The 25,458-nt window shown below is 40.6% G+C and overlaps 1 protein-coding gene across 13 annotated transcripts in view; it reads right to left on the bottom strand.

Moving 5' to 3' along the window:
* Positions 1–25,458, bottom strand: part of tjp1a (tight junction protein 1a) — a 164,441-nt gene that overhangs the window by 127,523 nt on the left and 11,460 nt on the right. For 8 of the 13 annotated variants that reach the window (XM_074616284.1, XM_074616260.1, XM_074616315.1 and 5 more), the window contains exon 1: positions 3,041–3,600. The exons of 1 other annotated variant lie outside the window; for it this stretch is intronic. In XM_074616284.1, coding sequence (XP_074472385.1) covers positions 3,041–3,132 — 92 coding nt within the window. In that variant the 5' untranslated portion in view covers positions 3,133–3,600. Of the gene's footprint in view, positions 1–3,040; positions 3,601–25,458 lie in introns of those variants that run through there. 4 more of the 13 variants (XM_074616295.1, XM_074616305.1, XM_074616240.1 and 1 more) reach the window with 1 other exon arrangement.

Below are 25,458 nucleotides of genomic sequence, written 5' to 3' on the forward strand. Positions count from 1 at the left end.
CAGCATTTATCTACTATATCGCTACTATCGTTAGCTCAAAGGTTACCACACATCTGGATATAAACTTGGCGATCAAACAGTTTATTTAAACTTGGTTTATTAGAGAAGTCGTCCAGTTTTAAATCTTGTTACATTGTCGAGTATTACCTCGATCTGGGTATTCATAGTAATTGAGTTACTTGTGTGCATGCAAGCCTACTGATTCTAGGCTCTGACTTCACCCTGAATAAAGACAGGCATGACATGCAAGTGAATGCATGGGGTGACTCCATGTAACACACACTGCAGGCACACGCTGGCTCAGCTTCCCTTCGTTAAAGTGGCTGTCGGAGGCGATACAGTAATCCTGTTTTAATGGCCGTGCCCCTTCCCCCACCATGATGTGATGGCCCCAGACAAACCGCCGCGCCTCTCTTAAGGGAGAAGTGTCAAAACCAAGTCACCACTGTGTCCTTTTGCAACACATTTGACAGCAGTCACGAGCTAAGAGGAGAAAAGCAATCCTTTTCCCCTGTGTGATGACTTCTGATTCAGTCAGGTGTGCTACTACAGGCTTGTTCCTATATATAGGATGAACTCTACAGGAACCGTGTCGGACATTCATTAAAATAAACCAGTGTTTGTCTTTTTTCAGTAGAGTAATGCCAATCTGGAAGGATTATACCTTGTGCTTAATGTTATCTGTGTGGATTACAGAAGAAGAAGAACTGAATGTGCCCATTGTTTGAATAATGAGAGCCTATAATTAGACTCAACACTACTCTGCTGTGTAATGTTTTTGGATTTTCCTTTTTTAATTAATGAGGCTCCTAATATCAATGAGCAAAAGGAAGAGACTTCAGTTTACCATACTGTGACCTGTAAGCACAACACAGGACATCTGGTGTAACAGCCTCTGCCATGTTGTCAAAAGCCAAATAAGGTTACAGACAATAATATCAATCTCTTGTTCCCTAATATCAACCAACTGATTTACAAAATGTACAAAACAATTAGTCAAATAATCGGTTAGTCGCCAGACATAAAATTAATTTATAATGACATTTTGACATATAGCTAATCTTTTAAGAGATTTACAATGCAATAATACCCAAATATTTTTGGCTTTTATACTTCTCAAATGTAAGGATTTTCAGTTTTTCTCTGTTTTATATCATTGTAGGGGCTGCAATTATTTTATTATTTGTTACTCTGACGGTTATTTCTTGATGAATTGGCTGGTTGTTTGGCCTATAAAGTGTTAGAGAATGGTAAAAATGTCCATCAAATGTCTTGTTTTGTCTGACAAACAGTACAAAAAAAACCAAAATACTTTGTTTACTGTCACATAAATCAAAGAAAAGCAGTAAATCCTCACATTTGAAAAGCTAAGAACCAGAGAATTTTGGACATTTTTGCTTAAAAATCGTCTATCAAAGCAGCTGCAGATAAAAAAAAAGGTATTTGGGGGCATTTTATGCTTTAATATATGACAGGAAATGAGGTGAGAGAGAGATGAGGAATCACAGTCAGCAAAGGTACCTGGTCGAACCTGAACTGTGGACATTGCGTTTCATGGTAGGCACCTTATAACTAAGGGTGCACCGATACCGATACTGGATCGGATATCGGGCCGATACTGACTCAAGCAGCTGGAACGGATATCGGTGACCGTGGGGCCGATCTATTCAAATCCATTCTATGTTTATATACTATATACATTATATACTGAAATTTTAATTCCTGTTTAAATTTGCTGGTGTACAATTTATTATATTATTATATTTATGTGTTACATTTTGTTTGACAAAGTTAAGAAAGCAATGTTTAAGTCAAGACTGATGTTGCCTTACACATAAAAGAATGATCGCTGTCACTTCCACACAGTGAGGCATACAGCTTATTAATCAAAGACTGGTATCGGATCAGTACTCGGTATCAGCCGATACCCAAAGCCCAGGTATCGGTAACGGGACTGAAAAAGTCGGATCCTGCATCCCTACTTATAATAACCCACCAGGATGCCCAGTGATGGCTATTTTTTTTAATAATTTCTACAATTTCATAGATCAAATGATTTAGATTAAAAACAGCAACAGTTTAATTGACAATAAAAATAATCATTGGTTGCTGCCCTAAAATGCAGTACAACCAATGAAAACAAAAATGTATGGTAACAAAATGTTTAACAAATAGAAATAAGGTGGAAGTCTATAAAGAGAGAGCAGGTACGTCTGCTGGATGCATGCTGGGGGAAAAGTGTGTAGATGGGTAATAAATAACAACAGACTGATATGAATTAAACTACATTCATATACATGAAACACACATCAGCAGCCAATGATGGTAAAGCACTTTAGCATCACTCCTTCACATGGTGATCTAAATGCAGGCGTGCACGAAGCTACTGAATAAGTGATGAGAAGTGGAGAGAAACCAGCCGGCATTTTTTTTTTTTTACAACATCAGCTCACAAAAATAGATCTAAGAGAACAGAGAGACTTAGTTTGGAAGATACAAATCACCACATTTACACTCTTTCAAATAAACGCTCTCAAAAAGGCTCGGTGGAGACAAAACACTGACATCATCTCATCACTCAACATTGTTTTCTCTACTGTTGTTGTTGTTGTTGTGAATCCACCTGCTAGGTGTATACTCCTGCAGGTGAAACTCACCCGGATCATAACAAACAAGAGTCCACCGAGCACACGCACATAGCAGCATGCATGCACGGCTGCACAGTATACACAAGCCTCTCCTCCTCTCTGGATAAACGCCTGCTGCTCTGTGTGGACATCACCGGCGTGAATATGAACCAGTTGTTGAAGGAAGGCGCAGAGACATGGAGGAGGCTGCATGCAGACTTCCTCACAACAGCTGCTCGGCTTCAACTTCACAGACACACGAGGGGGAAGGGAATAGCTTCTCATCACAACAAAGCTAAGAGGCTCATATTAAAGCCATTTTCTCCTCATGAAAACACACCTTTGCCACTCTTTTTACGCACGCACCAACCCATCCATACGCGCACCTCCTCCTCCTCCTCCTCTCTACTCACCACAGCTGTCTCTTAACGGGGAGGCAGTCTTTGTTGGAGGCTGTCACTCCCATGGCCATCTGCATCACCGTGATATATTTCTGGTACTTCATATTTACTACTTCTTCTACTACTTCTTCTTCTTCTAGGAATCCGCGCGCCACAGAAGGTGCACAGGTGAGCGTGCATTCAAAGGTCTGTTATTATCCCGATGGAGGCATCCTCTTCAGTAGCAAAAGCGCCATTTCCACGTCTGGAGGAGGAGGTGTGTTGAGAGGGAAAATGTTCCCCGAGGAGCTGAAGGAAAGGTACCACTCTGCCGCCGCTGAGACCCATCATGGCTCTAATCTCATTAGCGCTCAGAATAGATTGGCTTAATCCATTCAGTTTTTAGTCAGGAGAGGCTCATTGTTGTTGTGGATCGCCTCCGGAGCGGCCACTTTTTCTGCTTTTTTTTTTTTTTTTGTTTAACCCCGGTTTGTCTCCAGTTGTTGAGTAAAAAGAGTCAAGAGAAAGAGACAAACAAGAGACAGAGAGATAGGATGGATGCAGCGGCGGTGGCACCCAAAACGTCTGCGAGGTAGGAAAGAGAGAGCGCCTGTTTTCAACCAGAGAGAGAGAGAGAGAGAGAGAGAGAGAGGGAGTGACAGAGACAGAGGAGGAAGAGGAGGAGGAAGAGGAGGAGAGAGGCAGCAGAGATGTAATGGCTTATGAGAGGGGAAACCTACTACTACTGCTGAGTAATTTCTCAGTATTGTAAAATTGAAAGGCATCCTTTGGGATGTTATTTTTTTTATCAGGAATGGGTCCATGAGGGACAATTAAAAAACATCAGATTCTGGGTTGTTAGAAAACACTTCAGTGGGAGTTCAGTTAAGTGGAGCAAAGCAGCAGTAGAGGAAAACAACAACAACAACAACAACTCAATACCAATTCTAAGTTTAAAGACAACCTTAAAGATCAGACTATAAATGGAAACCTGGACCCTGAAGTCTGAAGAACAGCAACAAAACAACCTTATTACATAATACATGTTCCTTTATCCTACTGTTTTTATTCTTACTTACTTTACTTGTGTGATCATCTCTTTATATTAGGGCGGTCAGTCAGTTGTCCATGATTGTCCATAGTTAATCACGATTAATCGTAAATGAATCCCATTTTAACAGTTCAAAATGTAACTTAAAGGGAGATTTGTCAAGTATTTAATACTCTTATCAACATGGGAGTGGGCAAATGTGCTTGCTTTATGCAAATGTATGTATATATTTATTATTTGAAATCAATTAACAACACAAAACAATGACAAATATTGTCCAGAAACCCTCACAGGTACTGCATTTAGCATAACAAATATGCTCAAATCATAACATGGCAAAGTGCAGCCCAACAGGCAACAACAGCTGTCAGTGTGTCAGTGTGCTGACTTGACTATGACTTGCCCCAAACTGCATGTGATTATCATAAAATGGGCATGTCTGTAAAGGGGAGACTCGTGGGTATCCAGAGAACCCATTTTCATTCACATATCTGGAGGTCAGAGGTCAAGGGACCCCTTTGAAAATGGCCATGACAGTTTTTCCTCACCAAAATTTAGTGCTCATTTGTAGCGTTATTTAACCTCCTTTGCGACAAACTATGACATGGTTGGATGGTTGGATGAAACAATGGTTTTCTAGTTTCATATGATGCCAGTATCTTCACTCTAGCTTAAAAACTGAGCCCGCTACAACCTAAAAATCTCAAGTTGCGTTAATGCCCTGAAGAAATTAGTGGGTTTAAAACAAATTTGCGTTTATGCGTTATTATCGCGTTAACTTTGACATCCTTATACGTTTCCTTCTTTTGTTTTTTTCTTTTCTATTCATACTGTATATTTCTGTTTGTAAAATTTGTAACATAGAAGCACCTTTCCTGTTTTTAATAATATGGTAATAGAATAAGATTGATGCACCGTTCTGTACAGTTCATTAGGGCTGCAACAAACAATTCATTTCATTGTAAATCTGTTGAATATATTCTCGATTCATTTATTGGTTGTTTGGTTTATAATAAAATGTCAGAAAATGGTGAAAAATATCGATCAATGTTTCACAAAGCCCAAGATGACGTCCTCAAATGTCTTGTTTTGTCCACAACTCAAACATATTCAGTTTACTGTCATAGAGGAGTAAAGAAACCAGAAAATATTCACATTTAAGTAGCTGGAATCAGAGAATTTTGACGGTATTTTCTTAAAAAGTTACTCAAACCGATAATCGATTATCATAATAGTTGACAACTAATCGATTCATTGTTGCAGCTCTACAGTTCATTCACTGCTTGTGGACCTCATACTTCAATGTGTGGTACCATGATTTTTTATTTTTTATGCTTCTACTATTATTTTACTTTATTCTAATGTATATGTATATTTTCTCTTGTATGTACGATGTACGATGTTTATTTGTACGATGTATTAGTGCTAGATCAATAAATTAGCCATTACATAGTTTGTCCACTAGAGGGCACTGTAAAATTTATTTTTCAACTGTAAAATGTCCCACTCTTTCTTGGTGACAAGTATTTAAAAATAAAATTGAATGGACCCTAAAAAATTGTTTGTTGTATGTTTATTGAAAAATTATCTACCAATATATAATCATAATTTTTTTTTTACCTCTGAAATATCTATATCGGTATCAACCTTAAAATTCTAATATTGGTCGGCTGGAGTAATATTGATTCCTTTCACTATGTGTGTCCAGCATCTTTCCATTGGGATAAACAAAGATTTACAACGAGCAGCAGAGTTGTTTTCACCTCTTATAACTACTGACCTTGTTGCTTAAATGTCAATCTTCTTAAGTAGCCACACAGTCGGGCTCTGCAGGTTTGACTGAACGAGGAGGCGAGTCAACTTGATCTCTTTGGCGGCTCAGTGAAACTGAGCCAAGCAAAGCTCATTAAGAAACTGCTCCGAAAGGACAAAAGTAACAGTAAAGCAATCCACTTCACTTATCGGGTTTATTTGTTATTTATTTTTATAATGCTTAACAATCACACACAGTACAAATAAAAGGTCCGCTAGCTTTAAATAACAAGACTGAACAACATTATGTATATATTTACGTTGATTGTAGGATTAGTAAACTATTGTTATGCTATCGTTTTCAGGTCTCTATGTGTTTTACTCTTACTCATCTCTTACTGCCAACCCACAGAGCAATGCGAGGTTCAGGTTACTTTTACTCACCTTTTGGGGGCTGATAGTTTACAGAGTTTCTGAAGATACTAATCAATTCAGTGATTGATTCAGTGTCAAATTTAAATGCCCAGTAAACATTAGTCGTTAGTGAGTCCTCAAAGACGAGGGGGACATCAGACGAGTCCATGTGCACAAGTTGAAGTGGCTCCCTGTGTGCTGGTATGTTTATGTCTGCATGGCCTCTGTCAAAGAGGAAAATAGTGTTTTCTTTAGAGTGATTAGGAGATGATGTAACCATTAAGACTGTTCACAGACCCCCTCTGTATAAACCCCTTCGGGCAGAACTATTAACCTATAAACAAGTTGGCAGAGAAGCTGGAGAGTATCAATGAAACGGTGAGACAGCACATCACTGTCACTGTATTTACATATTTGTTTCGGACTAATAAACAGAATGAAGGAAGGGAGAGCTGCGGTGTATAAACCATGGTCCTCTTGAGACGGCCCATGCACCGGAAAAAAGTAAATCTAGATATAAACTCTATGAGGAATGAATAACACCACAATAAAATAGCCAAGGAGAGAAGTCAGACAGCCAGCGCAGCTAGGCAGGTAACTCCTGTTGGACAGGGCAAGCTGGTGAGCAGCTGGTGGTGAAGGTCAGGATGAAACTGCTGTTATCAGCACTGCTTGATATTGGCAGCTATGAAAACAACAGAAAATCCACCAAAAAAATGTCAATACAGCCCACCTCGCCTTTCCTCCGACTCCTCTGATGTTTATTTACAGTTCTTGGAGTTGGAAAGAGGATTAAGTAAACACACACACACACACACATACAGAGGCACACAGAGGCACACAGAGGCACACCAGTGGCCTGAAGGAGACTGAGGATGGTGAGGTCACCACAGCAGTGATATGGTCTTAAGCCAGAAGGACAGTGGAGACTGTGAATGACGCAGAGTTTTCAGCAGTCAATATTCTCTTTAATCTCTGGTCATAAATACAATTTGCTGCTATTTGGTGCAAGGCCATGTATTGGCAGGAATCTTGCGTTGCGATACGTATCATGATACAGAGGTCACGATTCAATATATTGCGATACTGTAAGCAAGGCGTTATATTGCGATTTTTTAAATCTAATTTTAGGAAAACTGTCATAGTATAAAGAACACACCATCATATGCATAAAGTTCACTTTTTTTGTGCATTCAAAACAGTGGGATTTGCATTTAATACAGTCCCTGTAACATCAACATCATAGCACTACTTTTTGTGCAATCTGAGCCACTGTCTGCTACAAATGTTTGCAAGTAAACTATTAATAAAAACTGCGATACTTCAATATTTTCTATATTGTCTTACCCCCCTAACTTGGGGATACTGACTTGCAAATGGATTCCATCAGCTCAAATAGAGAATATAGATTCATTGTGACTCTAAAATAACATTACTGTTAAAGTACTCAGTATGTAGCATGTGCCCACCTCTTCTGTGCTCATTTTGCTAGCCTCAAACATAATCATCTACTGAATGGTTCTGTTATGTGTCATTCAGATATTCACCTTCATGGCCACAAGTGAATGTATCTTTAAACTTCACACACATCTACTTGAAGGGATAGTTTGGGTGTTTTAAAGTGGGGTTGTATGAGGTCCATAGTCAGTGTATTACCTACAGTAGTTGACGGTCGACATGCTCCCATTTTGAAGAAACAGACAGGAGTACCGGCAATGTACAGCTGTGGACGAGGCTAACACAACACGTTATCCACCTAAAAAAATAAATAAAAAAAAAACCGATATCTGTTTAAGTGTACGCTATATTTAGAATATTGTCACTGCTTTATCTTGCCATCAGACAGCCCTTTCCAATGGGGAACTGAAACTAAAACATATCTATGCTCTCTTTAAAGCAGACAGACTCAGTTCACAAAAACGGTAAAGGTTACAATTTCAGTTCAGTTCCCCGTCGGAAAAAATTCTAAATATATGGCTAAAATATGTTTTGCTGCCAGCCCCGTCCACAGCAGTACTGTATATTACTTTGCTCCCGTGTCGGTACTCCTGTCTGCTTCTCCGCTAACCGTCATCTACTGTAGGTCATACACCTACTATGGATAAGTACCTCATACATCCCCACTTCAAAACACCCAAACTATCCTTTTAATAAAGCTACACCAGGAGACTAGTTCATCATCTTTATAATCACAGAAATGGCTAACACACCCAAAACCCAGCTGTCAGCGTTGTGACATGGTGGGGGAGATGGAGAAGAATACTGGATTGGTTTAAGAGTGAGATTTCCCTCAGGAGCAGCCACCATCCAAATGTGTTGATCCCCCCCTCACCATAAATTACACTATCCCCTGGCTCCTGGCCACGATTAATCACATGACCACAGCAGCCAGATTAAATCTGTAGCCTTGGACTGTTCTCCTGTCTCACTCTCTCTCTGCCTCTCCGTCATGCACGAGGCATACAAATAATCAACAAGCACACAACATCAGCTGAGCATATAGTAACACACATACACAGATCACAACTATCAGTGTGTCGTTGTAGACATTTTGTGGCCAGTGTGTGTTGTCATCCACCTGTTATCTGTTACTACTTGTACAGTATTCCTACCCACCCTGAACACCGTCTGTGGGCTACAGCTCTCCGTCTCAGTGCAACGTGGACGCTGTATGCATCCTGTAACTCAACACTCCACTGCAGAGCTTTAATTTCTCAATGCCAGACCTGCATCGCCACGGCAACACTGGCTCTGGGCCTGGCGAAGGTGGACCCGACACATGATACGCTTTCATATTCCTTCATATTCAAAAGCAAAATGATGTAAGTTGAACAGGTACGACACAAATATAGATTCATATAGCTTAAACAATGAATTGTCAACTATTCTGATAATTAATTCATCGTTTAAGTCAATTTTCAAGCATATATTCCAAACAATTCAACGGTTTGAATGGTGAATAATTTATACTTTTCCTTGACTTAAATCATAGTTAACTGAATATGTCTGGGTTTTGGACTGTCACTTAAAAAAGCTATTTGAACACATCACCTTAGAGTATTATGATGGAAATTTTGACTATTTTCTGATGTTTTATAGAACATAAGATTACTTAATTAATCAAGAAGATAATCACTAGATAAATTGATAATGAACATAATTGTTAGTTGCAGCCCAACTTTCAATGAATTTGAATAACGTTGAAAACAAAATCTATGGCCACAAATGTGATTATTAATTTGAATGTATGATTCTCAGTTCAACTAAAATCACTTGGTAAGATTTGTCCCTTACCACTAAATTTGATGTCCCTCTCAGTGAATACAAAAAATTTAAAGGGAGAGTGTGTAGGATTTGGTGGCATCTGGTGGTGTGGTTGCAGATTGCAACCAACTGAGTATCCCTCCGCTCACTCCTCCCTTTCCAAGACTGCGGTAACACGAGCCGCCGAGTGCAAACCCATGGTAACACAGTTCGCCTCGCTCAGAGGCCATCCATACCATAATAACACTACTTAAGGAGCAACGGGAGTCAGACAGCGGCTGGCGGTACCACGGTTTCATAAGTGTGTCGGAGAACTACAGTGGCCAGTAGGTAACAAAAACGTGAAAGTCTCTCTCTGGAGCCGGTGTTTGGTTTGTCCGTTCTGGGCTACTGTAGAAACATGGCGGATTCCTTGAAGAGGACCTGCTCCCTATGTAGATATGAAGGGCTCATTCTAAGCTAACGAAAACACAATGATTCTTAGTTTCCGTTGATTATACACTGATGAAAACATAGTTATGAATATTATATTCCATTTCTGCGAATAGATCCGCCGAAATGTCACACACTGTTCCTTTAAACATTATAATGTAATTAAATATATGGCAGTGTTAATAATTTAATCAGGCTTGCCGTTAATGTAGACGGACTTGGAAGGCGTAGAATTATTACATGTACATGGAAAGTGTTGCTAAAATGGGACACTGAATTAAATAATATAAGCAGTAGCAGAATGTCACTATGAAGAACATCCTTTTTTAATTTGGATTGTAAATGGCGAGCTAAAATTAGATCTACATGGCACTGGGTCCATTTCAAAACTAATTTGGGATGCATAGCTATGTAATAATAGTATAATGCTACAGTATAGCGGTCTAATGCTGTACTGTAAGACAGAGCTTGTTATAGCAGTTATTTCTGATTTATTTCTTTATTTAACAGAGATCATATAGATGAAAGAGTTGCATGAAGAAAAGCAACAGATGTCATATATGTAGGCGGTCTACCTAAAGCTAATTCACAGCATCTGTCCCTGGATTAAATGTAGGATAAGGGAAAATGTAAAGATAAATTGTTGATGCTATAATGGCAAACATGAAGTACAGGTCTGCACAGTAATGCACAGTGCAAAGGAGCTAAGAGCAGTATCAGCAAGATAAAAACCCGCCTGTGATGTGTGTGAGACTTGCCAGAGAGCAGTGATGTGATAAGAAGGCGCACATGGACCGCTAGACATAGAAGCTGCAGAGGATGCATAAAGCATATGAATCCAACCAAGGGTAATGCAATATGTAAATGAGAGAGCAGTTGTTGAAGTGAATGTGCCTGCTGTTGTTTCTACAAAATTGCATGTAAAATGCACGAAACACGACTCGGCGAGAACACATGCGCACGCGATACTGTGAATGCCTGTCTGAGGTCAAAGCTACAGAGGAGGAGGGTAGAAACGTGGATAAAAACAGTTTTCACTGGCAGCCATGTTGGCTCCAAAGTCCCCCCCATCTGTTGCTAAGTAACAGGTGGAAACAGACTTTTTAAAAATATACTCAGCATCTCACAGTTTTCGGGTAGAGTATATAGAGGTGGAGAGGTGTTAGAGGTTGAGCGGAAGACAAACAAAGGGAGAGACTGGGAGTGAATGCCTGGATACTAAATGCATGCTGTTGCTGCTCGGACAGTGATTTATGGTGCAGTTTCATGGGCGTGGGGGGTGTAGGGAAGGAAAACAAGGATGGTTCCACATGAAGAGGAATACACAGTACATGTAAACAGATATTCTGCCCGACAGGTGCAGAGAAAACAGAATTTCCACGGTAACTTTGTGCGTACCAGTACGTGTTTGTACGCAGTAGACAGTATTACTTGATAGTAAGGTGAAGCTCTGTGCCTCTGTGCCTCCAGTCAGCAGGGTTTGACACCAACAGCCTCCTCCCCTCCTGCCCTCCCACTGTCACCTTTATTAACAGTCTGCCAGGTGGAGACTTTCTCTCCTAAGTGTCCCACTGTAGCCTCGGATTTGCTGAGGTAAGTGATGAACGGAGGCACAAAGAGCCTGTGGGAGGGAGCAGCTCTCCCTCCGGTTAAAAAAAGCTCTGTTTACAGGTAACACACAGCAGCAATATACATTCACCACACTACAATACTAAGTACCTAAGTGTCGGGTGGTCTGCTCTGTTGCTGACATCCTTAACTTTGATGATAAAACACGGCTGCTTTTTGGTCTGCCAATCAAACGTTGGCTTCTTTTTCTAGAAATGTAACTTAGGAAATGAATGCACACCTGGTGACAAAATTTGCTAGGTATAAGCTCAACGCTTCTTTATAATCTCGTATGAAGAAATACTATATACTGTATTATGTAAGGACGATTGATGTGACAACCAGTCATCACACGGTGTCACCAAATCAGAAATCATCAGTTAACACCAAGTGGCAACCTCCAGTGCTGAGAAATAAAGTCAACGAGGAAGTGGCAAAAACTGCGGTTCATCGAATGGCCACTTGGGGAGTCAATCCCCATAGACCTCCATGTTAAAATGCCTGATTTTACAGCAGAAATAAACATGTTTATTACATGTTTGTTTTCTATAGCTTATATCTCCCTACATGACGACTGTATGGGGTGAATGTTTATATAACTCACCTGTTTAATTTATATTAAGGCTTAAAGTTAGGCATAGTTAAGGGGCGTGGCCGCTTTGAGTGACAGGTGGGTGCCATACCAGGTCGCTAGCTGCTAGCTGTCTGCTCTGCTGCGTCACCCGCGGAGCCTCAGCTCCATCAACGATCCACTTCTTTGCCCAATTTTGGAGCCGAGAATTAGGCTGTGTCGTCACAGCCGGAGCTTCACAAGGGCTCTTCAGAAACCTAAATGAGACTACGTCTATATTTTATACAGTCTATGGTTAACAAGTTAAACGTCCTAATTTCTTATTACATCTCATGCACTTACATGTTAAAACTAAAGGTGAGGACACGATGAAAGGTAATAAAATTCACACTTTAAAGGCACAATGAGTAGGATTTATCGGTTGTGGTTTGTAAAGACGACATTCAGAGTTGGCCCCCTCCTCCCCGGCCTAACCAGGGTTAGCGTGCTTGCCAGCGGGTGAAAGCCAACCTCAGATTCACTCTCGTTTTAAAACAAGCTTTGTCTGCTTGGCGTTTCGTTTTTTCCGGTGCTGTGTCCGCCATTTTTGTAGCTTCCTCTTGGATGCGTACTTACGATCTGGCGCCTGGTCGCTACATTTTTATAAAGGTTTACGCCCAGAAATGTCCTCAACACATCAAAATGAGAAAATACAGGCAGAGGGCAGGTTCTCTGCAGATATAAAAACACCGCCACACACGTCTAGTGGGTCATTCGTGGTGATTGAGAGGGATTATTTTATAATCTATAATTTTTTGCACAGATTAAACAACCAAGAGAGACACGTTTCTCTCTGTTTCCAGTCTGTTTGCAAAGCTAAGGTGATCAACTCCTGGCTGTAGCTTCAATGGAGAGTAATATCAATCTTCTCAACCTATCTAACTCTCAACAAGAAAGTGAGTACACTAAATATCCCAAAATCGTATCTTTAAGGTTTCAGCCCTGCCGTGCATTATGCTTATTTTATTTTTACGACAGAGCAAATTACCAAACTGACAGCATGAAACTTTTCATAGCACCATAAGCAGTAGTTTGAATTCTACATAGTGTTCAGCCACAGATGAAACAGTGGCTGGTAAAAGCTTAAAAAAGGTTTGTGAGTGTGTGTGTGTATGTATGGGTGTGTTTGTTTCTATTGTCACTATTCAATTGTGAGACAGAGGACTTGCTGCACATTAAGTCTAGCTACTGTCATTCAACAACTTCGGTACATTAAAAGTCACAAAATGAAGTCATGAGAGCTCCTTATTTAAAAATCAATATGTTGCTCTTGGCAGGAACAGAAGATCCAGGCAGCAAGAGAAAAAAGACAAGGAATATAGAATAAGTAATAGACGAGTTATGGGATAAGCTCTCTGGTCTTTAGTCAAAACCCCCTTGGATCAACCTTCAAATGGCACTCCTGTGGTGTCAGACATCTGCTGAATGACTCGGCAAAATCAATGGATGGCAATCCATGGATTTTTGTTACTTAGTGAAGGTTGACAGAGTATACGTGCTTTTTCAAAGTGATGCCCTTCCTGACATTACCACAGTTGCACACATACACACCTGGGAGCTGCTCAGTCGAACTACAGTCTTCAGAGTGCAGTTGGAAGTTTTTAAATGCTGAAAGCATAGTGCACAGTTATAAATGAATTGACTAAAATCATGAACATGTGACATGGCTTTTTTTCCTTACTAATCATGCATGTAGTGGACTGTGTGTTTGCAGACAGTACAGTGCTGTAGGTGCTGCCATGCGGCCGTACATGTGTGGGCTGTGTATGCTGTCGCTGTGCATCTTATCACAACAATCTCAGCGAAGAGTGAAAAAGGAATATTACACCATCTGTGTATGCCTTCATCTATGTAAGGAAGGCGTATAGAGTGGCAATCTCCCGTTTTGCTATACTCATTAGTATCTTCTGATGGAGGTGCTGGTGCTGAGATAAAAGTGGGACAAATATAGGGAAAACATCCAAATGCTCAAATTTGTGACCAGAGACCTCATATGCTTGAAAAAGGTGTAATGGAAATTTTCATATGTGAGTAAGCCAAAGTTAACCATGTACCTTTAGAGAATCTCAGGGCCTCACATCTAGCAGACCTTGTCACCAAAAGCATTAAAACAGTGACCCGACAGTTTTGTCTTCTGTGACTGTAAACAACAGAGGGCTGAAGTACTTGTTATGTCTTGTGATGCTCTGTTGTCTGTTCTGTGCTGACTTAAGGACAATGATTCACTTTACTATGTTTTCATGACTCTGCACTTATCTGTGTGTTTTGTATTAGTATATATAAAGGCCTGACTATTCCTGTGTTCGGGGCTCACTTGCTACAGCCCACTCAGGTAGCTGTGCTCGTGAGTCCATCTGCAGATGCTTTTTTATTAAATTTACTTGAAAGACAAGTTGTGACCTCGGCTTGTGTCTTGTTTTAACAGAAACTGCCACCACAAAGGTCTCTGACCAAAAGCTCACCTTATATGGATGTGAAATAAACAAAATTAAGATCGGGAAAAAATAAGATCAAAGATAACATCCCAGTACTTTAGGTTGCTGGTCAAAGACAGTGTATTCCTGTGATTAGAAGTACAAATACAGTGGTGTACTATAGACAAAGATTAGTCAAAGACCCCATTAACACATTGCATTAAAGTGCTTGACCACATGAAAGTAAAGGTGTAAATGCACCCAAAACGCTCTGAGGACGGATTGTGATCCAATCGGCCAAACCACCCCCGGAAGTGATCAGGAACACATTGTGACCACATTGAACACAAGTGTAAAAGCAAATGCGTTTTCAATCTAAATACAACAACTACATGGGCAGAAATAAGTAATGCTAGGGCTGTCCCGAGTACCATTTTTATGACTAGTTATAATCAACAGCAAATATACTAAGCTTCGGCTGTGTGTGTGTGTGTGTGTGTGGGGGGGGGGACAGGGCTCAACCTGCAGTGCGCTCTCAGCGCTCCTCCATGAAGAGAGAGATCACCGCCACTGCTTTGTCTGCACTCAGCATCTCCTCTCCTTATCCCTTTGTGTGTGTGGATGTAGACGTACCTCAAAGTCACATTTGCGCGCCCTTTCCCCCTACACGGTGGCGTTTTGGGGCTGACATGTCCACCCATTACGCACCGCCTCTCAGGCAGTGCCCGGAGTCCATGCGTAATGCAGCCTTCCTCTCTGCCCTTTCAGACAGAGCGATCAGATCTCAATCGGATCTCAATGTGGACACTGGAGACACATATTAAAGGCTGGGTTGGTCAAGATTTTGTAAACATTTTTTGTTATATTTGTTGAAATTCTCATTACATCCCGACAGCAATCAATAAATCAAGTGCCCTGACAAAAAAATAAACAAATCCGGTATCTGAGTACCCTTATCTGAGTACTAACAATAGCCATGTTCGTTGTTCATGTTCATTATGATATGTTTATGTTCATAATGATAATTTTGGGCAAGTGGCTGTGGATCAGCTCCAGATCACCGACCCTGCCTTTAGTGCCAGGTGTAAATGTAATCAGGTTAAATCATATCTAGATACAATCTGGATACGGGATGCATTTCAATGCCAGGTGTAAAGGGGGTCAAAGAGTAGTAATTAAAAGTAATGATCAGTGGTGTAAATATCGACGGTGCAATCGGTGCGGCGCACCAGGACCCAGAAACTGTCAGGGGCCCAAAAATCACCTTCCTACACTGTGTCCACACTGGATCCGTTATATGCACTTCTGTTACGTTGTATATACAAACCACGTATGCCACCTATCAGCTGTGCACTTGAGATCAGACTGGAGACGTAACCACTTATCTTCCTTTGTTTGTTCTTTTAAAACAGAAAACACACGTTTAATATTGTGATATTTCCTGGAAATTACATACAATATAGCCAACAGCAGAAGGAAACTTTGAGCCCTTATTATTTAGATTTTTGTAGTGAAATGAGGAGGTATCGTTTCATTTCAACTTCACCAATCAGCTGCTCCTGGTCCATTGAGACGATTTCAAGGCGAGCAACAGGAATAAATAGAAACAGCTGGGCGTCTGACAAAAGTTCACCCCAAACAGCGCGCAACGTCGTGCTGCGTCGCTCACGGCCAGGACATTCAAATAAAAAGGAGCATGGTTCTCAAGTAGTGTTTTTAATGACTTACTTGTAAGATAAACTTCTAATGGGTGAGTACTGGTTTCTTATTGTTACTATGGAGTGGGATCAGGGATTTAAATCTACAGCACTGTAATTGTTACGTCTCATATGTTGCAAAATGTTCACCTATTGTAATCTGTGTCTGAGAACAATGGGCAGACGAGTTCAGGGCAGGCTGTTAAATTAGCATTGATAAATTTGGCACTCCGGCTGCTGTCCTTGGTGCTGATCTAAGGCTGGTTTGCAGTATGGGAGTTGCATGGTGACATAGCAATTGTCTGGAGTAGTTGTGTGTGTGTATGTGCGCGCACAAGCGTGCATTTGTGTTTGGGGTGAGGGCCCAAGAAAAAAGTTTGCATCACTTATTATGTTATGCTGCTGCTAATGATGCTTATATTACAACACTGATGTTATGGGTACTTACTACCAAATGCTAAAAAATCCGGTTCAGAGTAATATCACTGTGCATCTGTGTTAAAGAAAGCTTTCTACTGTCAAAACATTAAAGTCTGAGTTATGCACATGTACTCTTATTACTATCTATCAAAGATTGCAGGGTCATAGTCACAACCAACTGCATTATTCATATCACAAAGGAACTATTAAGTGAGAGAGGTTTTAGACACAGCGGCATATTGACTCTGAAATGGAGTTAAGGCATGAATAATAATGTGACATTTTGACCTCTGCTAATAATGTTTTTCTCTTCTGGTCCACGATTAGCTTTATCATCTGCAAAAATAAGTGCTATTTTTTCTCAACTGCGAACACCCTGTACCCTTTTGTTGTAACAGTTCCCTAAAACTGATGTGTAAAGCAAAATAACTGGAAAAAACAGATAAAATAATGCTGTATATGTTATTTGTTTACCTCTTTAGAGTGCAAAAACCCAAGGCTGACAGAAGCTGTGCTTTGATACTCTCAAGTAATAATAGTCTGTGGTTCGGCAGCTAATTAACAGTGAACGGGCAAACCGAACCACAGCGAGGCCAGTCAGCTTGCATGTCACAAACATAACAGGAGAAGGGAGAGATCAGACGGTCCTGTGAAAGTCCACTAGACAGGAGTGTGCAAGCCATTAGCGCCTGAGTGTCTCCACTGTATGTGCGTGCATCATAGAGTCCTTTGCCTTTTATTGCTATGGATGAACTGTGCGATGCATTTCTTACATAACACCGCAGAAACTTTAAAACCCAACTCCTCAACATGCCCAGCTGATGTGCTTTAGAGAGCAACGCACTCCTCCATGAGCAGTCTTCTTCAGCCTTGATGTGCAGCAAGGCAACACGCATACCAACATACACTAACATGCGTGATACATTGACAGCCTGGCACTGGGATGTCTGAAGATGGATAGTGACAGATTGGCAACCACATCTTGCTCTTAAAATAAGAAATTAAGTGAAACGTGTTTTCCTTCACCCATGATACAGATAGCCCTTGGTCAAGTTAGTAACAAGATGCATCGACATGTACATTTCTGTCTTTTCAAAATGTGAAATTTTATCAATATTACCCCAGTTAATTTCTACTTTATTTGATTTATATTGTGAGAATATAGTGGCAAAATGCATTAAATACACATCGAGCCACGCCCACTATACACCTACAGTGGAGACAGTCTGCTCTGTTCAGCCAGATTCATCTCAAATGCTAGTTTTGTCAAAGTCACACCAAATATTCTATACAACTTTCAAGTTACAAGTATTAACATTTTGATTAATCATAGCATCCACATTAGGCAAGTCAGTGTTATCAATAAGGATGAGTGAAGCTGACTTTAGTGTACAACTAGACTTTGTATCAGACAATCTCTGTGTTTGAGGTCTGTAAAACATTGTACTTTCTACTTTAAAATTGAGGTGTTATACAGTATCAGTAGTTCGCTATTTGAATCAATTTGCTATAATTTCTCCAAACTATTTACACGTGCATCTTTGATAAATACTGAATTTGGTTCCAACATGCAGAAAGCAATTTTTCATTTTCCAAATTTCTGTTGGACTGTATGATATGCATCACGTTGGGGTCTGTTCTTACATTAAAGGTAGGATCAGTAATTTTGAGAAACTAGCAAGAGAGGGTACACTAGATTAAAAAAATTATCCAACTGAAGAACCCAGCTCAGGGTTTCCAACTCTTTTCCAATGTGGGTATCAGCACCAGCTCCAAAGGTCACTAAATCTAGAGAGAAAGTCGGCAACACTGACAGTCCGTCACTTCAGGCCTCCCTCCAAAGCCACTCCCCCAACATTATCAATAAGAATGTAAACATATCATGAACGTTAACAACGAACATGGCTATTGTTAGTACTCACAGCTGTCAAGCTGGCAGCTTGTGGAAGACTCCGGTGACGTGCAATGAGTGCACGAGCAGAGTGCGCGCAGGCAGGTTTATTACAGTCCTGCCACAGATACAGGATTTTTTTTTTTTGTCAGAGCATTTGATTTATTGATTGCTGTTGGGACATAACAAGAAATTCAACAAATATAACAAAAACATTTTTGAACAACACTACAAACCCAACCTTCAACAGTGTACATCAGATACATGCAGAAAACATGTGGAGGTTAAAACCCATAATGCTTAACTGCATTATGATGCTAAAAAAAGTGCTGTAATATGCAAAAAAATATTGAAAACAAAATGATAAAAGGGTGGGTGAGAGAGTACATATATGTGTGTGTGTGTGAGAGAGAGAGAGAGAGAGAGAGAGAGAGAGAGAGAGAGAGAGAGAGAGAGAGAGAGAGAGAGAGAGAGAGAGAGAGAGACAGATTCTGCTGCACTGAGCAGATTTGCAGGGCCAAGGTCAAGGTCACAGCAGGCTTACTTCCTGCCAGAGGCAGAGGTAACCTGAACCAACAACTGCAACACAAGGGAGCCATCACAGTCTCCAGCCTGGGTGTGAAATAAAAAAAACGCTTGCCCTTGTGCTGGTGTGAATGGAGAACTGTAAAAACATATGTAGGTTTCATGCACGCAAGACAAATTGGAGACAACATTATCTTAACATTGATTTTATTGTAGGTAAAGTGATGATTTTCCACATAGGCGATGTTATAAGTAGTTGACACTAAGTGATACCTTTGTTAAATCATAATTAATCAATGTGCCAATTAAGTCAGACCTCATATAAATCACCTTTTTCAATACAGACCACACAGACGTAATCCAGTGGAACAACTTCAAGTTCCTCATCTGTCTGCAAAGTAGTAGCACCATTCACCGTGATGCTTCGTACACGGTAAAATATTAACATACTCTACATGCACTGCCGCTGCTAAGATCCTTCATGTGCTTTCATCTAAAAGGTTAGACCTTGGGAGAGGACAGCACTTTGATAAACTGGTTCTAATAAACATTTCCGTGGAGTCAAATGACCTAATTAGGTAACATAAGGGAGACAAAGTGTGTGACGTCAGAGATGAAACATGTTCAGCAGCGTTGGAATCAGCTCAGGAATAACTCATACTCTCAACTCTCTTTCAAACTTTGACATGGCTGTCAGGAAAGGCACATTTTGATTTAAGTAAGCATGCTCACTCCATGCTGTCTTGATACAATGAGCCAGCTGGTAAATGTATTTTAGAGAGTCAGAGACAGAAAGAGGGATGACAGTTTGACTAAGGGAAGTGAGGCATCAAATTTATCAAAGTTTGGTTGTGAATTAGAGCTCTGATTCAGACCTCAAATCGTAATAAATCTCAACCATTAATGAACCAACATTAAACACGTCACAGTAACTGACGTCAGCGTAAATATATTTCTTTCTCTAAATTCTCTAGCTACATGCTGAGGTCAGGTTCAGCACAGATGTATCATCAGAGACTTCTTACAGCTCCTTCTTGGGGGATCTTTTGTGCTCCCAGAAAAGCTGAATGGTGTAATCACGTCACCCGAGGATCTACCCTCAGATACCCAAAACACATCATATTCTTCCTCTCAGTGTGGAGAAGCATCTGCTCTGGTCCTTCTTGACAAGTAATAACAAAGAGGTAAAGACCGCACAGAACTTATAACAGGAAAAGTTTTAAAGGTGCTAAATGTGATGATTGGGAGCATTTCCACAGGATTCGCACGGATCTCGACATGGCGACGGCTGAGCCGGCGGCTTATAACTAACGGTGCTAATATAACAGCGCTAACAGTGAAAACAACGGCAACAGTGCCGACAGAGCTAACAGTGTTAGGCCCCGATTATACTACCGAACAGACGCATTCACAAACAGTTGAGGACACCATGGATGCATATTGGTTCTCTTTATACTGTCTGCTCGGAGAACGCACTCCACACATGCGGAGAAGATCGCTTCGGTGTAGCGTAGTGTCTGCACGGACCCTCCCATACTCACAGACACGGAAGGTATAACTTCCGCTTTAACCTGAGGGGCAAACCGGTGGGTGGGTGCTACATTTCCGCAACAGCGCCACCGCGCCACTCCGGCAATGTAAACAGAGCCCGACAGAAGCTTGGATTACAACACACACAGAGGGATAGTGACTTCATTCTCTGCTCAGGTGGACATTACTCCTCTATATCTTTACATGCACAGTAGTGGTTTGCTGCTATATTGATGTTCTGGATATCATATAGAGCACCTTTAAACTAAATAAAAGAGTGTGCGCACCATCAGAATAGCTGAAGACGGTGGTATGATTACAGAGTTGGTTGAGTGAGTGTTACAAATGCCGTGCATTGACAATATAACACTACTGTACATCCATTAAGTCAACCATAACCCTTACCTTGAACAGACTTTGGCTGACATGAGGCAAGCAATGTGTGTTTGGTTTTCAAGCACTTTCATGGTATTAAGTCGAACATATCAGAGCTTTCAAAAAAGTGTGTGAGACCTCGTTGTAGTGTCGACTTGGATATTGATGTGAACACTTTTAACAAGTCGGAAACCGGTAACTACAGTATTTCAGTGGAGGAGGCAAGAGAGACAGTGAATAAGTGAGACGCCTGCCAGTACAGGTGGCAGCCATCTCAATGATGGACTTCCTGACAACCTCAGCACACGACACCGGGCTGTCCCAACTCTTTTTCTCACTCATGTATAAGCTCCACTCTTCTCAGAGTAGCTGCTGGATAAGAAGACTAGTGAAATTTACAAGGCCTCAAACCTGGAGGTGCCATTTCTCCTCCTGACAGCGTCACACTCAGCTGCAAACAACCCCACTACTTATTGGAGATTACAGTAAAGCCAGAACAACATCATCCACAAATAGCAGAGATGCCACCGTAATGTCACTTATCTCCAGACGTCCATTCAGCCCTCTTGTCAAGACTCCCCTGCCTATCTGGGATGTGCTTGACTTCATGCTAAGAAAGCAAACCTATCTGTCATTCAGTGTGGTATGGAATGACTTCAGTATGTGGAAAACAGCTTTCTATGTTTCTCTCTAAATCCATAAAACACATGTAGACTAGATTAGAAAAATCCTGAACGCATCACTGATCCACTCTACCACAACTAGCAAAAACCAACTAGATTCAAAACACTCCTCAACCTCAAATAGTACTGAAACAGTTAGTCGATTAATTGATCAGTCAATCTACAGAAAAGTAATTTCCAACAATTATGACAATCGATTCATCATTTAAGTAGTTAACAAAACATTTACTGGTTCCAGCTTCACAAATGTTTGCTGTTTTGTTCTGTTTTATAGCACTGGAAATTTAATATTTTGTGCTGTTGATCGAACAATAAAAAAGTAATTGGAGACATCACCTTGTTCTCTAGGAAATTGTGGTCAGCGTGTTTCACCGTATTCTAGACTAAACAATGAATTGATTAAAGGAATGGTGTGACTCTTTTGGAAATATGTTCATTAGCTTTCTTGCAGAGAGTGTGATTAGAAGATCAATACCACTCTCGTGTCTGTATGGTGAATATGAAGCTATAGCCAGCAGTAGGTTGTAGTCTGTGTAGGTGTCTTATGTTGTTCTTGATATAAACTAACACTGTAAGAGACTAGTAAGGGCTATCTTCGAAGTTCAAATTGCAAACAAACAGCTGTGGAGAAGTAGGCACACTTATGCACCCAGCCCGTTCTCATTCCCAGGTCGTAAATTACCAATGCTTTGTTACGCCCATCGGCGTGTGATACCAACGCACAAGGCACCCTTTAGCGTCTGTATGAGACGCACCGGGCTTTCCATTTACTACAATGTAAACCCATCCGCAGCAACAGAAAGAAACAGAAACAGAGAAAGTGTTCCAGGAGTTTGGTGACGTAGTATAAAGAGCAAATAGACACACAAAGCTTGGAGGGGAGGGGAGGTGAGGTGGGAGAGTCCAACAAACACAAGGCTTTCATCCAGGAGACCGCTGTTCGTGTCCCGTGCGTTAAGTTTCACTTTCACGTTACAATCAGCTGATCGTTCATGTCCTGTGTTCACAACGATCAGTGTCATATTCACTTTACAAATTCAGTAGTTTTAAGCCCAACCATGATGTTTTTTTCCTAAACCCAACTGAGTGATTTTGTTGCTTAAACCTAAACAAGTGTTTTAGTTTGAATTCACAATGTTAAGCATGTGTTTACAGCAACCATAAAAAGACGCCAAGGGGTCTGACAAACCCTCATAATGAGAAGAATTGGGATGAGAACATGATAAGGTAATTTTAAGATTATCTTCTATTAATGTGAAAATACCCCCAATGTCCATTAGTCTGCCTCCGTGGCACAAGGATACACTCACCTTTGCAACGATCATCATTGCATTAGCTTTGTTGTCAGTTAAACGTATAATTATGTTGAATTGGAAATTACATAAACCCAATTGCTTTAGCATTGACAATTGTTTAAAAGACTTCATGGATTTATTGTCAATGGAACGTGCAACCTCTAATATAATCATGGAGGGGATGGACCCTGGATATTTATAAGATCATATTTGGAAAAGAGGCTATAGAATTCAAATAGGACACACACTCACTCATACACACATGCACATATGCAGACGCACACACTCTCACTAAATTATTTTATTTATTTTATGTTGCCTACATAAGTTTGCGTTTGGATTCTTTGTTTGCTTGCTTGTTTATACTTTTGTTGATTACGTGACTCTTGTATTTGCTTATAGTGCGTATTGAGGTGAGATTCCTTCTGTATGATATATTTTTTCAATCTCAGCTGCACAACTTGCTTCTTTTGTTTTGATGTGTTTGTGTTTCTGCTGCTTTGTTTTATTGTGCAAATGAATGAATAAATATAAATTGTATTGTAATTGATCTGTACCACCATCAGTCACATCAGGGGCTGTAAGTTGTAGGTGGGTGATTTCAACATGACCTAGAAAAACGTACATTGCGGAGAGCATAAAACCTTTGAAAGGTCTCCTTAGTGTGTCATATTACGAGGATATTAAGTTGGAGAACACAGGACCCTGGGAACATAGATACACTTCCCTTAGGTTAGCATAAAGTGCTGGCTGTTGCTTCATATTCACCATACAGACATGAGAGTGGTTCTCATCTAACTATCAACAAGAAAGTGAACAAGTGTTCCTTTAACCAAAACAAAATTTCCAGAGATGAATCCATAATTTAATAGTTCCAATCCTTCCTTCAATTATCGGTGAAAGGATAAAATGGCAACAAAGAGTTGTCCTCACTGGGGGGTATCAGCTCCTTTATCATCATTGAGGTCATCAGCATAAAGTTTTGGAGTGACAGGTTACTGCTGAAATCATAAATGACCCCGGGTAAATCGGCGGGCCCTTTCAGTCAGGGATCTGGACCGTGGAGTGACTCACGTTGTATGTTCCTGCCCTACGGAGGCACACACAGCAACAGTCAGAAACACTTTAACCAAATGGCGCACTTCTGTGTAAAACTCCAGTCAGCTTGTCCCCTGCTCTCGTTGCCTCTTAGCGGAGATCTACAACAGTAACACAAGCTGGCAGATTAGTCTCAACAGTTTAGAATTTGCCACAATAATGATAGCCTCAGCCTTCCTGCTATTTGGCAAGCAAGAGAAAATTCATAAAATAAGCAAACCAGAGCATATTTTTTAAACTATTCGTATTTACTTTTTTTGAATGTAAGCTTTGGGCATTCCTCTTTCAACGGTCGTCTACTGCTACTGTAGCTATTACTGTAAATTATCTTGCTATCTCCTACTTAATATTTTCACACTAACAGTCCAAGGAGGACAACTTAATTAAATGTTACAATAGAGGCCTCTTAGTGGGGAGATATACTTTACATCTGTCCCTTTTTCCCTGACAGCAGGTTACAGAAAACAGAGGTATGAGTTTGAGAGCTATACTGCCAGAACACAAGTTGTGTGTGTGAGTGTTATAAGAAGAGGACAGGGCCTGTGTTTAGACAGGGGCATCCTGTACTGGTGAAACAAGAGGGAATAGGTCCCCAGATCTCAGCGTCTCAGAGGATAAGAAAGAAGCCAGACATCCAATAATATTCGTTAAGTTGTTCACAACTTTTCTCTGTTTACATCATTTCATGATAAATGGAAAAACCCAACACTCCAGTCAGTTTGTGTTTCAGTGATGTTGTATGTTAACTTTGTTAACATAAGAAGAGCACTTTTCAAACATTAAAGTGGATATTAATCATTAATACTGTAATAGTTACAGGTCTCAGGCTAATATCCCAACAGATACAATTATGATGTGTGATGTAAAAGCTGATTTGGAAACACTTCCCTGGGCAGAGGTGGAAAGTAACTAAGTACATTTACATTTTTAAGTCAACCTGATATCACACCAAAATGTGTAATAGACCCGCCCGTCCACCAGAGGATAGCGTGTCTGTATCACATTTGCCTGTCCAAGGCTTGAATATTACACGCCTGTATTAATGTGCAGTACCAGCAGGGGGCAACAAAACCACTCACTGAGGTTTGGACAACAAAAGCATGTAGTAAGGTTTAGGAAAAACGCCATGGTTGGGCTTAAAATAAGTACGTATCCTAAGTAAAATACGTATGGAAACAATGTAACATCATTACAGAAAACACGTTATAAAGCATCATTTATTTCTGCGCAAATGTCCACTGTACATCTACTAGATATTCAAAGAGCTAAACTAACTCTTCTGCAGCGTGTAGTGCGCGCGCGCACGTGAGAGTGGAGCGAAAGCGCGAGAACGAGCAAGGTGTGTGAGTGAAGGGAAGCAGGCAGAAGAGCAGCGTACAGCAGAGACTCCGG

Source organism: Sebastes fasciatus, chromosome 2 (assembly GCF_043250625.1).
Source record: "Sebastes fasciatus isolate fSebFas1 chromosome 2, fSebFas1.pri, whole genome shotgun sequence".
Taxonomy (NCBI): Eukaryota; Metazoa; Chordata; class Actinopteri; order Perciformes; family Sebastidae; genus Sebastes; species Sebastes fasciatus.